Genomic DNA, 17850 nt, shown 5'->3' on the forward strand with positions numbered 1-17850 from the left:
ACTTCTCCAATTTGTATTTTCCCAAATTATTGACGGATGTGCAACATGAAACATTGTGTATCACCAAATTACCTAGTTAAAAAAATCTAAATCAGCCACTGCAAAATATATATTTTGACATAGTGAAATGTTATTAGAGCATTCACAATGGGAGTTTAGTAAGAGTTGAATATATTATGACTAGAATTGAATAGAAGTTTAATGGAATGTGAATGATGACAAGGATGAAAGTTGTATGATCATTGAGTGGTTCAATGAATTTAATCTTTTCTTTTTCAGTTAAATTTCAAACCAAATATAAAAATCAATTAAACTTTGTAGGGTTTAATAGAGTGTGGATGCTATAGAGTATAGTTAACTAAAAAGAGAAATATTGATGTGGCGTTGATGTAGAGTTCAATGGATTGTGGTGTCCCACGCTTTATAATCTAAATAGTACAAAAGATGTTATTTCACACTAATTATTAATATTTATTTTAAATTGATAAATGCTTCAGAGCTGTTCCCTTCCATGGTTTTACATGTTTAGACCCAATAAATTCTGAGTAATCAGACGTGGTCTACACTTGGCTACCAAAGGTTGAACCTTGGGCATGGTGAGCCCAGAGCCTTCACTCATATCAACCATCTCTTCACTAATCCTTTCCCAATCAAAACACTGTATGAGCAACCCTAACGTCAACCCAACCATACGCATCGCCAAACCTTCTCCTGGACAACTTCTCCTTCCAGACCCAAATGGCATGAAGCTATACCCATCTTTTGTGCCTTCGAACCTTTCTGGGTAAAACCTTTCAGGGTCACTCCAGAGCTTGGGGTCATGATGCATGGCCCATTGGTTGATGAGTAGCATGGTCCCCCGTGGGATGTCATAGCCTCCGACCATACAATCGTCCGATGACTCGTGAGGTACCAGCAGTGGCACTACAGGGTACATTCGTAAAGTCTCGTTGATAATACAACGAATGTAAGGTAAGCTGCTCATGTCTGATTCATCAACAAGACGGGTTTTTCCGACATGGCTGTCGATTTGATTCTGGGCCTTCTTTAAAACATGAGGATGGTTGAGCAGGAGGGAAAGAGCCCATCCCATGGTCGACGCAGAAGTATCAGTTCCAGCTGTTAATAGGTTCTAATCATCAAGAACAGAAGTTAGTGTAAACGATTTCGTAAAAGATAAATTAAATGTAGGGAATTAGAAATCTTACAACGCAAAAGCTTTTAATAAGTTCATCGGTGTAGTACCCAGGGTCATTTTTTTGTAGCTGCAAGAGGACTTCAATCATTGTGTTCTTCTTCTTGTTTTCCGGTTCAACACCTTCCTCCTTTCGAAGTTGCTCAATCAACCCTTGGAAAAAAGCATCTCTCTTTTTCTGCAATGCAATCATCTCCTTTTCCAGCCCTTTCATTCCAAACCATTTCATAATGGGCAAATGATCCCCTAAATTCGAAGTATCCTCCAATAGAACTGTCTCTTTAATTATCTCCTGAAACCGTTTCCCTTCCTCTTCCATATCTCCGCCGCAATACCTTTTCCCGGATATCATCCTCATTATCAAGTTGAGCATCAACTCGTGGAATACCAACGTGAAGTTCACCGGCGAAAAGGATTGAGATATCAGTTTACGTATCAGGAGTCTTCCTTCGTCGGCGCGTATGTCATGGAAGTCGTTGAGGCGGTGAGAGGAGAAGATCTCGATGGTGGAGATCCGGCGAAGGTTGCGCCAGTGGTCGCCGTATGATGACCAGCCGAGGCTGGTGTAGTTGGAACCAAAAATCTTGCCCGCGAGCATCCGAGGGCGGTTGGCAAAAATAACGTCGTTCTTAGTCAAACATTCTTCGGCGGCGGAAGGGGAGGAGACCAACAGGACGCGGCGCGATCCATATCGGAGGAGGAGAATCGGGCCATGTTTGGCGGAGATTGTGGCGAAGGTCCTGTGGAGTGGTTTTTTCAACAGGTGGAGGTGGCCGATAACAGGGAGAGTTGGAAAGAGAGTAGGGGGAAGGTTAGAGGACTTGCGGCGGAAGTTGGAGGCGAAGAGAAATGCAGCGACAAGTAATGCGACGGTGATGAAGAAAGAATCCATGATCGATGATACCGAGAAACGAGTTTGGACGGACTAGATTTTGGTTGGTGATGCTATATATATAAATTACCTGGGATTCATTGATAGGGTCTTATGCTTTTATCGTTTTCACTAACATAAATTTACATATCTTTGAATATATTTAATTATTACAATGATTTCTAATCTTTAACATAATAATAATATTTATTATTATAAATGTAATATCTTATTTTTAGTTATTGCAAAAATTAAATACAAATTTTTTTTATCAGGTAACTTTATTATTATTATTTTCAAACCCATCTCACGTAATATATCTGTCGAATCTAACATGGTATATTGACTATATTCATCGAATCCAACATAATATATACTCTGTTGTGATATACGTTCGTTAGGAAATAACTTTCTATCATCATTAAACAGATTTTATTTTTAGAAAATACTTTTATTTCATAAAAATATGACCATTTACTTTCTATTTATGACCACTTTTATCATTAAAAAACATTAAATTACACAACAACATAGTAACCGTTTAAACTTGACAAATTTGCAAAAATATCCATTTGGTATGTATTTTTTCTGAAGTTTAGTTTAAGCTTTGATTTTTTTGGTTTCACCGTCTTTTTGGTCTAGTTTGCATATAGAAATGGTCTCCTGACTTAACTCCTGTTAAGTTGTTGTTGTTAACCCCTCATGTGTCTCGATGAGGGTATATTTGTATTTTTACATTTTAGAGACCATTTGTGCACCTAAAAAAATATATCCCCCTTTTAAAAAAAAAATTAATATCTATCTATTCATTTTAATGATTAAAAAATAAAAGAGCTCTCTCGCAACCAAAAACACCTCCATTGGAGGTGGTGTTCTTGTGGTTTTCTAATGAACAGAGGAACAACAGCCCCTCGTCCCTCCTTTTTCCTTTTTCTGTCGAGCAAAGCAGCAAGACACCCCTAAAATTCGATGTCTAGTTTATCCTTTATTCTGTTCAGTTTCAATCAAAGATACCCCCATCGGAGGTGGATTTTTTCCAGCAGACATGAGGGCAACAACCACCCTCGTACCTTCTCTTTTTTTGTCGACTCAGTAGCAGCCAAACACCCACCTGCATTGTTGTTGTTTCCCTGCTTCTATCGTACCATCTCTCCCCCTCCCCTTCACATTTTTTCCGGGACAGAAGAAGCGCAGGAGCTTCTTCAGCAGCCCTTGTAGCTTTCGTTTCTTCCTCCATCTCACGAACCAGTGAGGGCACCAGAGGTGCTCGTTCCTTACTCGACAAATCAACCACCAGAATAGTTGATTGTTCATGGATGAGATCCCGAATTTTGTTGCTCAGCCACTTCCAGATGGAACATATCATATATAATTGTAGGAATGATCTGTTGGGTTAATCGGTTGTTTGAAAAGCAATAGAAAAGTTTCCTTTTTTATTAGTATTTTAAGTTTCTTTCAAGAGTTTGTATTAGAGTAAAAGTCTATTAGTTTTAGTATAAATAAGGGGCTGTACCCGTTAGTTTTAATAGGATTTTAAAAAAAAATCCTCAAAGTTCTCTCGTTTTTTCTTTTATTCTTCTGTTCTCCCTTGTATCTTTCTTGTTCATTAATTTCTTCCTTAGGAACGAAGTCATCATCAGTTTGATATCTAACACTTGGTATCAGAGCGGTTTCGTTGAAGGGGGTGTGATTCGAAGTTGATTACAAGCAACCCCGGTTTCTTTTAATCGGGCTTGTGAGAGACTAACCGGAGGCGCGGAATAAACGGACGGGAAGACGTCAAAGCGGGTGGCTTTGATTCGGTTCGTTTTGAGGGTGACGAAAGACGGTAAAGGTGGTCGTGACCTTGTCTTGTTGTCCGGTGGAAGAGTGCTCTCGGAACAAGCTTGATTAAAGAAGTCGGGGTTAAGGAGAAAAGGATGCCGTTGGTTAAAGAAGAAGGTTCGTTGACATATCAAGTTCCAGTTTTAACTCCAACGAATTATCCGGTGTGGGCAGTCAAAGTCAAGTCGATTATGGATGCACATGGCATATGGGAGAAGGTCGAACCGAAGACGTTAGATAAAGCACCAGATCAAAAGAAATCAAAACAAGCTCTTACTTTTTTGTTTCAAGCGATACCCGAAGACATGGTGTTGCAAATGGCGAGTTACACCGACCCAAAGCAAGTGTGGGATGGGCTAAAAACACGGTATTTGGGAGTGGATCGGGTGAGAACGGCTCGACTTGCAACCTTAAAAAGGGAGCTTGAAAGTTTACGTATGAAGGAGGGTGAAACGGTTCATGATTTTGTGATGAAATTATCCGGTTTAGCGTCAAAAGTAAGGAGTCTTGGATATGAGCTTGAAGAAGGTGATTTGGTAAAAAGGTTACTTGATTCGATGCCTAAGTCGTTTCTTCAAATCGTGGCTTCAATAGAGCAATGTTTCGAGTTGGATTCAATGTTATTTGATGAAGCGGTTGGTAGATTGAAGGCATACGAGGAGCGTATAAGAGGAACCGAGAAAGTGGAGGACACTCAAGGTGGGTTGTTGTTGGCTAGTGAGGAAAAGTCACATGTTTGTAAGCATTGTGGTAATGGACGTTCAAATCGGGATGACTTTGGACGTGGCCGGGGAAGAGGTCGGGAGTGCGGGAGGAGTCGAGATGGTAATGAACGTGTCCGGGATAAAAGTCACGTTAGATGTTACAAATGTGATGAACTTGGTCACTATAAAAACGAGTGTCCTAAATGGGAAAAGGAAGAAGCGGGTCTAATTGAAGAGGAACCGGCATTGTTTTGGACGAGTGGCTCGTATGACCAAACCGATTAAGAGGGTGATTGTTGGGTTAATCGGTTGTTTGAAAAGCAATAGAAAAGTTTCCTTTTTTATTAGTATTTTAAGTTTCTTTCAAGAGTTTGTATTAGAGTAAAAGTCTATTAGTTTTAGTATAAATAAGGGGCTGTACCCGTTAGTTTTAATAGGATTTTAAAAAAAAATCCTCAAAGTTCTCTCGTTTTTTCTTTTATTCTTCTGTTCTCCCTTGTATCTTTCTTGTTCATTAATTTCTTCCTTAGGAACGAAGTCATCATCAGTTTGATATCTAACATGATCGTATGCGTATCCTAAAATTCAAGTAATTTATTCATGTTTGGACACCTTTTACAAATGAAATTAGGTTTCATTCATGCTTCATCTCCTAAAGTCAAAATTGACAAATCAACCACCTAAAGTCAAAATTGACATGGATGTTTAGTTTTGGGAAAGAATGCAGGTGAATTGTATCTGAGAACTTGCAAATCGTTCCCAACATTGGTTTGTATATGGGTGGGGTGGGGGAACTGCTGGGAGTTGAAGGTGAAAGAATGTATAAGAAGTTAGGTGGTTGTCCATCATACAAAGGGGTATGAGGTGGAATGTTGGTGGTGGATTTTGTTTCAACTTTTGAATCTAGGTTTCAGACAGGAATTTTGATTGCATTAAAAACTAGCCATCTTCGATTATAGTGGTGGATTCTGTGTGTGAGTCTTCGACCATGGAACACCCGCCATTGGTGGTCGCCAGTCTTCATCTTCCCTACCGCCATGACTTTGGATTGAAATTGGCAACCAAAATTTGTATGGAATCAAAAAGGGCCTGGAGATCTTAATCATTTTGTATGGAATCGCAAATGGTGTTTCAAGTTTTGGGTTTAAGCATAGCATTTAGTGTGTGTATGCGTGTGTTTTCTTGACAAAGAAGACGAGAGAGAGAGACCTCGCAAAGGGGATATATTTTTTCAGGTGCAGAAATGGTCCATAATATGTAAAAAGATAAATATACCCTCACATGGGAGGTAGTTGAGGGGGTTAACAGCAAGAATTTGAGGAGAGTTAAGTCGGGGGACTATTTCCACTTACAAGTTAGGCCAAAAGGACTATGAAACCAAAAAAAAAGTTAAGGTTTGGACAAAACTTCAGAAAAAATCCATACCATAAAGGTCATTTTTGTAGTTTTGTCTTAGAACTATATAGTCATTTATTTTGTTTTTTAATTTATCTACCCTAATAAATCAAAATCATTTTTGACATATGTCACTCTCAAGACTTTTGTCACATGTCATTACATGTAATTTTAAAATTACTTAAATTTCACATATAGTATTTTTATTTTTATTAATTAACAATTTTTTCTAAGTAATACATCAACTATATATGCAAAGTATTAATTATATTAAATGTGTAAATTAACCCTTTGTTTTAGATTTATTTTTTTCCCACTCCTTCTAATCTCCTATACTTAAAGGCACAATCATTAATATTACCTCTTTGATTCTGGCATTAGAATAGCAAGAGAATCCTTTCCAAAAAAAATCATGGTCAATTTCTTACATGGATTTCGATTTAACATGGTATGAATCACACGGTTTTTGTTCCTTGTTCAATCATACATATCGCATACACAAATTCTCCTGTACTGTAATCTTTTTCCAAAAAATACTTAATGTTATACATTAATAAACTCGTGTACTATACGGGTCTCATAACTAATTTTTGTAGTAAAAGATAACATTATTATTTAATTGTATGTTACTAGTTTAAGTTTTATTGAAAAACAAATTAATTGATTTTATAGAAGAGCTTTCCATCTAAGGTGAAATAAAAATTTCAACGTCTTTTATTATATATATATATATATATATATATATATATATATATATATATATATATATATATATATTAAATCCAAAGTACCTTATGAATAGTAATCTTTTTAGTTTTAGGTTTTTGCCACAAATGTTTGATGAATTTGACATTTTTAGTCCTCAAAGTGAAAACTTTTACATTTTTAAGTTTTGATTAAGTTTTTGTGCCTTTAGATTTTTGCCACAAATCTTTAGTGATTTTGACACTTTTCGTCCTTGCAGTCAAATCTTTTATATTTTGATGTATTTGCAACAAATTTTTAGTGACTTTGACACTTTTCAACCTTGCAATCAAAACATTTACATTTTGATATAAAAAACACAAAAAACCTCCTTTAGACTTTTGCCACCATATTTTTCCAACTTTGGCAACTTTCACATTATAGCCACAACAATTTTCGTTTTTTTCCATCAATGTTCTCTCTTTTGGTTCTACATTTTTGACATCTATTTTTAGGGGTTGTCGGTTTTCTCCTTTATTTGTGGCGATTTACACTTTCGACACATCTTTTAAAGTTTGCCGATATTTAACTTCTATGACATAGTCCAAAAGCGGCGGAGCCGCGTATCCTTTTCTAGTTTTTATAATTACTAATCTACTTTCTTAACCCGAAAGTAATTAATCCAATTTAGTTATTATTTATTTTTATAATTACTAATCTACTTTCTTAACCTGAAAGTAATTAATCCAATTTAGTTATTATTGAATTTAGTTTTTTTATTGATTTATATGTGTTCCTAACTTTATTTAATATTCTTTTTGTAATTATTCTTTTAAAAACATGATATCACCAAACATACACCAGTTAATTTAATATTAATGAAAATATAATTACATTTAATAAAAATGTATACTCTACGTTATTAACTTTTGAAAGTGAATCATATTTTTATTATTTGGTTGTTAAAAAGAATTAATTAGAAATTGTCACTTTCTTGTTTCGAAGACATGCATGCCAGGAGTCTATTTATGTCTATTTTGCGGGGATGTAATTTGTAAATTTTCTATTAGGGATAGACCATTTTTCTAGTTTTTTAAACACATGGACCACGGAGTATACCATTTAAACACTTGGACGATTTTTGTGAAAGAAACACGTAGAGACCTTTTATGTAAATTACAGGGAGTATTTTTGTAATTTATTTTCTACACAGGGACTAAATCTGCCACATACTTATGAAACAGTCATCTAACCTATGTAATATGGAAATTCATATGGTTGGAATACATACATTTTGCAATAATCAGAATAATGCAAATAAATCTTTTCAAATCTTCTTTGGAAAGCAAGCACCAATAGTTTAGATTCTCTAATGGTTCACATTCAAACTCTAAAAACCATAGGAACGAAATATAGGAGAGAGGAAAAAGAGGAAATCGGATTTCTCTTATGTGAATATGTAGGTATCGGTTTTGCAAGAGATATGGTCCCTATTGATAGTTGGTAAAACCCCTAATTTGAATATTAAAATAATACTATTTTAAACAAATTCAAATATGTTTCTTTATCAGCTACATGATGCTTTCCATAAGTTTTTTGGTTCCTTTCCAAAACTGGAGGAAGGTTCTAGAATTGTCTCCCTTATTTAACTATTGAACAATTACAATTCAACCATTTCACCTTTAAATAATTCTAATTAATCCAAAATTAATTTCCAGTTAATTCTAATTAATTTTTAATTAATAACTAACTATTTCTAATTAATATATTAACCATATAATATATTAACAAATCATTTTATCACTCTCTTAATATCATTTTTAGATATTTCTGGTTATAAGGACAACCCAAAAAGGACTTTGCTTTTATTCCAAAAAGTTATATCAATCTAGTTATGACCTTAGACACCTAATCCAATAGTCTCCCATTTAGATAAGTCTTCAATTACAATTTCAAGAATAAACCTTGAATAACCACCAAAGTGTGTTTTCAAAAGCCACTGCCAAACTCTGATTGAATCACACGTTGACCCAATAATAAGTGAGCATCTATTCTTTCGCTCTTCAAGATATTGTACGGACACGGGACATGGATACGAATAAATCTCATGGTCCAACATTCTGTTTTCCGATTTTCGATTTATGGTGACTACATTAGAATAAAAATTGACCACATCAATTTAGTCCAAGCTGGGCCAAGCACTATAATGCCAACATCAAAGCATCAAGGGGCCCAAAGATATCGCTTTTCCTTTGAAGGCAAAAGGAATGAATAAACTTTGATTATATAATCAGAACCTTTTCTCATCATGCCATATATGGAATTACATTTTATAACATCTAGTTACGGATGTGTTGATGTAAAACCAATGCATAACAAAATTATAAACTGTAACTTATATATCTATGTTTGAAGAATAGAAGATGTTATCGTCTTAGAATTACTCGTGATAGAATCCATGAAGTAATCTATAAGTATGGGTTTTCCAATACTCAAAAAATCCCTATTTTAAGTACACATTAATATTTCAGCAATCACCATACTATGTTCAATCACTATCAACAATCTACAAATATTCCATGATAGTCTTAAATCAATACTTACTGCCAGAAGTATGACCGACTATGGCATTTTGAATAAATTAATACTCGCAAAGTAAACATGCAAAATGAAACACAATAATAAATAATTAAAGATGGTAGTCATAATCCCATAAATAATTCTCGATTATTTAATCACCAAAAATAATTACAATTTACTTTGTTACATTATTTCAAAATTATCAACTAACCACTTAAAACTACCATCATATCTTAATCTTATGCTCCTAGCATGTTCGAAGTGTTTGCTCTTTCTTAACCGCTTTGTGAAAGGATCAACATGATTATCCTCTAGTGATACTCGATTCACTACGAGCTTGCCATCTTCAACCTAATGTGGGATGCAATGATATTTTCTTTCAATGTGCATTGATCTCCCATGATCATTTGGTTCTTTTATCAAAGCAACCGCACATACATTGTCACAAGTAGAATCAACCATCGTTTGTTGCTTGGAACTTTTCCAAGTCACCGCTCACTCTGAGCTCATATTTGCCACCAAAAACTAAGATCATACCTTTGGTTTTCCATAAATACTTAAGTATATTTTTCACTACTGTCTATTGAGTTGTGCCAGGATTTCCATGATATCGACTAACCATGCTCAAGGTGTAAGACACATCAGGGCGAGTACAACTCATGACATACATGATTGATCCTATAGCCAAATCATATGGAGCTCAACTCATGGTAACTATTTTTTTTATCACTACTAGGACATCGAGCCTTGCTAAACTTGACAGGATGATGTTTGGGTAGATCCCCTTTCTTGGAATTCTCCATATTGAATCGTTTCAATATTTTATCCAAGTATGTACTTTGGCTAAGCGCTAATAAACATTTTTTCTATCTTATTAAATCCTTACTCCAAGCATATATGTTTTCTCTCCTAGATCCTTCATAGGGAAACATTTCCCAAGAGAAGATTTCACCTCTTGCAAATTGGGAATCCATTTGCTATAAGGATTATGTCATTAGCACACAAAACTAGAAAGGTCACTATACTACAACTAGCTTTGACGTACACACATGACTCATCTTCGCTTTTAGAAACTCCAAACTCTTTTACCTTTTCATGGAAACAAAGATTCCAGCTACAAGATGCTTGTTTAATTCAATAAATAGACTTCTCAAGCTTGCACACCTTATTAGGATATTTGGAATTTTTAAAACCTTCTGGTTAATCCATGTAAACATCTCAGTGAGCTTCCCATTAAGGAAACAATTTTAACATTCATTTTTCATACTTCATAATCATGAAAAGTAGCTATGGCAAGCATTATCCTAATCGACTTAATCTTAGCTACTGGTGAGAAGGTCTCATCATAGTCAATCCCTTGGGTTTGAGTAAATCCATTTGAAACTAATATGTCCTTGAACGTGTGTACATTCCCATATATGTTGGTCTTATTCTTGAAGATCCATTTACAACCCACCCTCTTACAACCAAATGTATGATCAACCAAATTCCACACTTGGTTATCGTACATTGATTGGATCTTACTATATATTGCATTTTTCCATTTAGCACCCTCAAGGCCCACCACTGCTTCCTTGTATTTAGTTGGCTTATCTAGATTTACTAGTGTATTGTCACTAATAAACGTTTCCCCATCCGTAATTATATGAAAACTATAAAACTCGGGTGGCATACTAACTCTACCAAATCGACGAAGAGGTAACGAATTGTCAATAGGCTCAATATAAATTTCATGCTTGGGTTGAGTGCTAGTGTCGTTGAAGGTTTCCTTATTGGTTAACTCCTGAATTTCTTCACGATGAGTTGTACTCCTACTATCCTCTTTGGATATGAACTCTCTCTCTCTCTCTCTATCTATCTATCTATCTCATGAAACACTATTCTTCTAGCTACAAATAATACATTATTAGTCCTGTAAAACAAGTAACCAAATGAATTTTGTGGGTAACCATTGAAAATACACCTCTCGGCTCTAGGCTCAAGTTTTTCATGGGTCTTGCGCCTAACGCAAGTCTCACAACCCCCAAATCTTGTTATGTGTGGGTGAGGTTGGCTTTATGTTCCACATTTCATGAGGAGTTTTTGAAACCTTCTTGGTAGGAAAAAGATTTAGGATATGGGTGGCGGTCTCCAAGGTATACCTCTAGAAATATATAGCAAGTGAAGCTCAACTCATCATGGAACGAAACATGTCAAGCAAGGTTCAATTTCTTCTCTCAGCTACAACATTAGGTTGTTGTTTCTTAGGATGGGTCAATTGCGAAACTATTCTGCATTCCTTTAGATAGTCATCAAACTCGATACTAAGATACTCTGTACCCCTATCAACTCGAAGCATCTTCATCTTCTTGCCCAATTGATTATCTACTTCGTGTTTCAACTCTTTGAACTTTTCAAAAGTTTCTGACTTATGTTTAATAAAATAAACATAACCATATCTACAGAAATCATCAATAAATGTCACGTAGTATCGGTTAGTATCCCTTGTGGTGGACCTAAAAGGCCCACATACATCAGTATGAATAAGGTCTAAGAGTCCTTCACCTCTTTCATAAGTTCATGTGAAAGGTGACTTAGTTATCTTGCCTAATAGACAAGATTCACATGTATCATCTGACCTTAAGTCAAATGATTCCAATACTCCATCCTTTTGGAGTTAGGCGATGTTTTTCTTGTTTATATGCCCAAGAAGACAATGACATAAGAATGTTTTGTCTAAACCACTTGAAGAATCAATATTAAAAACACTATTGCCAAGATTATTCACACACACACACAATAGTTTCATACACACCATTACAAAGATAATATTTTAAAATAAAACACCATTTTTATAATCCAAAATTACACCATTATTTGTCAAATACATAACGAAAACCTTGTATAGATAAATAATGAAAAGAAATTATGTTTCTTTTCATATATTACGAATAACAACAATTGTCTAAATCAATCCTAACACATCTATCAAACACAAGCTCATAAGAACCAATCCTAGTTATAGGTGATGTACGTCTATTCCCCATGATCAGGTTCAACTTCCCATGCTCGACTCTCTCACTTTCCCTAAGCCCCTTTATACAGGAACAAATGTGAAAACCACATTTTGTATCAAGGATCCAAGAATTTGAACTTTGAGATTAACTTATTTCTATTGTGTGCATACCAAATGTAGAGCCAAACACCTTTCTCTTTTCTTCTCTCAATTAATGTAGTTACTTGGGGCAACTTTTCTTCCAATGTCCCTTTTAGCCATATTGAAAACAAACGACCTCTTTCGAATCACCGATAGGAGGAGCATCAAAGTTGACTTTCCTTTTTGACCCACCACTAGACTCTCTATTGTGGCCTGACGATTTCCATTTGGGTTGGGTGTTATCCATCTTTTTCTTCCCCCTTGCCTTGATGAATGGTCGGGACATGAGCAGTTGCAATATTTTTGGGATGAGACTTCTTCATACCTACTTCAACAGTTTGCAACAGACTGTAGACCTTAATCAATGTCGTTTCCGTGTTGTTCAAATAATAAGTTAAGGTAAACTGATTATAACTACTTGGAAAGGAGTTGGGGACAATATCAATGGCCTTCTGTTTGCCTAAATTCACACTATCGTTTCTAATCTTTCCACGTATCTTTGCATCTTCTGCACATGAGCACACACATATTCCGTTTCCTTTAGCTTGCATGCCATTAGGAACTTGACGACCTCATAATGCTCTTGTCTCGCTTTCTTGTGAGAAATTTGAGCAAGAGACAAGTTCATTTCATATGGACAATAGTCCTCATAGGACTTTTACAGATCAGGCACCATGGTTGCCATCATTATGCAAGAAAACTTAGTGGCGTCGTCAACATGTTGTTTATGTTTAGCAATTTCCTCAGGAGTAGAAGTTGTCATGTAAATTTTGGGAATTATGTTATGGAGAACATACTATTTGTTCTCATAACAAAGTGTCCTCTTCAAATTGCGTATCCAGTCCATATAGTTTAGACCAGTAAGCTTTTCTTTTGAAAAAATTGATAGAAGACTGAAATTTGAATATTGAGTGGGGGGAGGAGGAGGAGGAGGAAATCACTATTTCCTGAAAACTATTATAAGAGAGAAAGTTTTGGTTAGTTGATTCAATCCTTAATATTTGTTAACTAAAAAAGTGTATATAAGGCTAGGACCATATTTTCAATTCGTAATAAGAATAGGGATGTCGTAATCAATTTACGAATTTATTTTAGGTAGGTAATGCACTTTACCATTTTCAATGACTATGAAACTCCTACATCTTCTGAGATTCATTGAACTATTCAATGCATGTTTAATCTCAGATTATGCTCTTCCATTTGTGACTGCAATACTGAGAATCAGAAACAAGATGTGAATAACCATACAAACCCATGTGTCACCCTCGTTCTCATTTTCTATCTCACATGGACGTGTGGGTTAACTACACACGCTCCACCAACAAGCATAAACTCGAGTCTTCTCATCATTTCTACTTTGTAGTCCCAAATTAATGTGTCGGTTAACCACACACGCTCCACTAATGACTCACAAAGGATGATGTGTGTTTTCAAGGATTAACATACAAGTTTACATTTTTCCTAAGTAACTAGATTGGGTTTTAATGAATTTTCTACTACTTTATGTTATACTTTTAACAAGATTATTGTCCCATCAGAACCCTTTCGGATAATAACAATCCACCACACAAAGAAGCAGTAAGTGAAAATGATACTCATTCAATGATCATTTTATAGGCCGATTTTTATATCTCTCTTATATATTTGCTTTATGAATGAGGTCTACTCTTGATTCGACTTAATTAATGTTTTTAACATGTTATTATATACTCTTACTAGTCGAATCCCCACGCCTTGCGCGTGAATATAATTATTTAATTAAAATAATAACATTTAACAAATTGTGATTTAATATTTATACATATAAAATCAATGTCAATAGCAAAACAAACTCTATAGTTAAGATATTAGTTTTATTAATTTTAACAAATTTATATCATTGGTTATTTCCAATATTAATTCATGATTTGATAGACTGTTTTATGTTTTGTAAATTATATATCAAACATATATTGATTTCTATGTATAAAAAAACCAAAGTAGTATGAAAAAAATAAATACTACAACTTTTGATGATTTTATAGAACATTTGAAGTTGTGTAAATTATATATAAAACGTATGCCAATTTGTATATAAAACAAATAACAAATAGTATGAAAACCGCTATCGCTTTTAATAAAATAAAAAAACTACAACATTATAGCATTTACATCAAACAAAATTTATTAAACACTTATAAATCATTCAAAATGAATATTTAAAAATCAACATACATTTGATATATAGAAACATTGTTATAAAATTTTGTGTGAAATAATCATTGATGCGATAAAACTTTTTTTCAACTCTTTTATTTTGAATTACAAATTTTTTCAAACATATGATTTTTTAATCAAAACTTACTTATATACTACTACGGGGGTGTTTGTTTTATCCTTTTAAATCAACTTTTTGACTTTTAACTTTTTCAAAAAGTTACAAAAGTCCAAAAGTTGTTTGACAAATGGAAAAGGACTTTTAAAACCAACTTTTACCAAAGCATAAAAACTAGCATTTGTAAAAGTCACACATCCGTGACTTTTTGTATCTTTTTGAACTTTTGAGGCTGGAAAAGTAAAAGAAATCCCAAACACTTTTTAAACAACATCTTTTGGAAAAAGGTTTTTTACAAAAAGGAATTTTCCCCTTGAAAAGGAATCCCAAACTCTCCTAATATAGCTACAATGTGTATAATAAATAAGTGGAAAATAAAAAAGCATTGCACATTAAAAACCATAAGTTTAAAAAACTTTTGAATGTAGTGGAAAATATAAAGGCAAAATACATTAAATTTAAATAAAAAAACTATTGAGTTGTAGTGGAAGTTTTAAACTCTTGATTTGTTCAATAATGTAATATAAATATTAACAATTATATGTTATAAAAACGATATTATAAGTATTTATCATCGAAATAATAATTTTTATACTAAGTTGTAACTAATATTATAATAAATTTATTTATACGATAATAAAGATATAAAAAGTTGTGTTTGAATAAAATTGAATTAAGTTTTTGATTTAAAATTATTTTAAACTACAGATATTTTTAACTAATTTATAAATAATTTATTTGAATAATTTTTTATTTTCTATATTATTATTATTATTATTATTATTATTATTATTATTATTATTATTATTATTATTATTGAATAATGTTCTCTTGTACATAAAATATATTTTCTTGATATAAAAAAGAGAGAGACAACATAAAGATACATACATGTTAACAAAATTAATTGCTCTAACTGATAAATAGCTTGATGGTTGATTTAGGAAAAGCTCATGAGAAGTAATTATCAATCTCACTTATTCATCACGTGATTATAAAAAGATGCATAACACATAAACTTAAAAAGTGATCTCAAGTATACCTTTACAAACATACTTAAATATGAACCTTGGTTAATATTTAAAACTTTATATGCACCCAATTTAAGTTTACATAAATTTATATTTTGACAAGTTGCTAGCTTTATAAGATATATAGATATAGATATAGATATAGATGGATATAGATGTAGATATAGATATAGATGGATATAGATAGATAAATATATGTAAGTGTATATTATTAAACTTTTAAAAATATAATGTTCAATTTTAATTAAATTAATTAACTTTTAATTAATTAATATTCAAACCAATTTAAAATTTAATAATTATCCTTTAATTAAAAATTTATTTAAGTATATTAATTAAACAGTTATCTTAGTTAATATTTTAATTAAATAATATTAATTCCTTTTATACTTCCTCGATTTTCGAATTAGGGTTATTTAATTACCTAGTCCAAAAGTTCAGATTTTAAATAAATAAAATAACAATTAAGATCTAGTAATTATCCTACGATTCGGAAAGGCAAGTAAATCCCAAAACCCTACTGTAGTCAAATGTGTGTTTAGCCCTACGGTTGACATGTTTTTTTTGGTTTCTTTAGTTTTTAATTCTAGTTTTATATATGCACATATAACAGAAAATCCTAGGCTTTGATATCACTGGTGGGTTTCTAAGTTACAAACAACAAAAATTACGCAACGGAATCATAAACACATAATGGGTATCATGCAACTTAGAGGTCAATGGCATTATCATAATTACAACAACATGCTTATAAAATAATCATCTAATCTATGTAATACTGGAATTCATATGGTTAGAATACATACCTTTTGCAATAAACGAATAATGAAAACAAATCTCTTGAAATATTCCTTGGAAAGTAAGCACCAACAGTGGATGCCTCTAATGGTTAATACCCAAACTCTGAAAACCCTAGGAACAAAATATATGAGATAGAAGGAAGAGGAAATCTGATTTCTCTTAAGTGGGTATGTGGGGATCGATTTTACAAGGGATATGGTCCAGATTTATAGCTGGTAGAAACCCTCATTTGAATATTAAAATATTAGCATTTTAAACCAATTCAAATGTTTCCTGATCAGCTATAGGAGGCTTCCAGAACCATTATATTTCATTCCCTAAACCGTCCAAGGCATGCAGGTTCTAGAATTACCTTCATTGCTCAACTATTAAACAATCGTAATTCAACCCTTGCACTTTTAATTAATTCTAATTAATCCAAAATTAATTTCTATTTAATTCAGATTAATTCTTAATTAATAATTAACTATTTCTATTTAATATATTAATTATATGATATATTAACAAATCATTTAACCTCTCCTAATATTATTTCTAGCTATTTCTGGTTATAAGGACAACCCAAAAAGGACTTTGTTTTAATTCTACAAAGTTATACCAATCTAGTTATGACCTTAGACACCTAATTCAATACTGCCAACATAAGAAAAAATTGTGACCAAAGTCTAAAACCCAAACATAAAAAATACACATGGTCCTTTCTTGTAAATTAAAGGGACACCTTTTATAATTTATTTTCAACACAGGGACCAAACTAGCCAATATATGAATTTATTATGGAAAAAATCAATAACCCAAAAGTATAATACTTATAGACTAGTTGCTCATTAAACACATGTACCATTTATGTAATAAAAAAGTATGGACCGTTTTTATAAATTTCAGGGAGTTTTTTGTAATTTATTTTTAATATTGGGACCAAGCCTACCAAAATACGAAAGCATCGTGGACAAATTTTAAAACCCAAACATATAAAAAAGATACATGTGGACCTTTTCTATAAATTAAAAACATAACTTCTGTAATCTATTTTCAACACAAGGACCAAACTTACCAACATAGGAAAGCATTATGGCTAGATTTTAAAACCCAAACATACAAAAAAAAATACACATGGACCTTTTCTATAAATTAAAAACACAACTTATATAATCTATTTTCAACACAAGGACCAAACTTACCAATATTCAAAACTGTTGTGACCAAAAAAACTGAAAAGTAACTATTCATAGGCTTGCTGCTTTTTATTATATATAATAATATTAAGTGTTTCACACTACTACTAAAAAGACTTCTACAGTTTTACAGATTAATT

The 17850-nt window shown here is 33.0% G+C and overlaps 1 protein-coding gene across 1 annotated transcript; it reads right to left on the reverse strand.

The window, feature by feature from the left end:
• Nucleotides 1–405: 405 nt before the first annotated feature.
• On the reverse strand, nucleotides 406–2128 carry LOC145168922 (cytochrome P450 81Q32-like). The gene is made up of 2 exons (XM_079087569.1): nucleotides 1209–2128; nucleotides 406–1132 (listed from the first exon to the last, which is right to left on the reverse strand). Exons 1-2 carry the CDS (start codon nucleotides 2085–2087, stop codon nucleotides 518–520), a joined length of 1494 nt encoding a protein of 497 aa, XP_078943695.1. The 5' UTR covers nucleotides 2088–2128; the 3' UTR covers nucleotides 406–517.
• Nucleotides 2129–17850: the final 15722 nt, after the last annotated feature.

Source organism: Lactuca virosa, chromosome 4, assembly GCF_052849685.1.
Source record: "Lactuca virosa cultivar CGN04683 chromosome 4, Lactuca_virosa_CGN04683_v6, whole genome shotgun sequence".
Taxonomy (NCBI): Eukaryota; Viridiplantae; Streptophyta; class Magnoliopsida; order Asterales; family Asteraceae; genus Lactuca; species Lactuca virosa.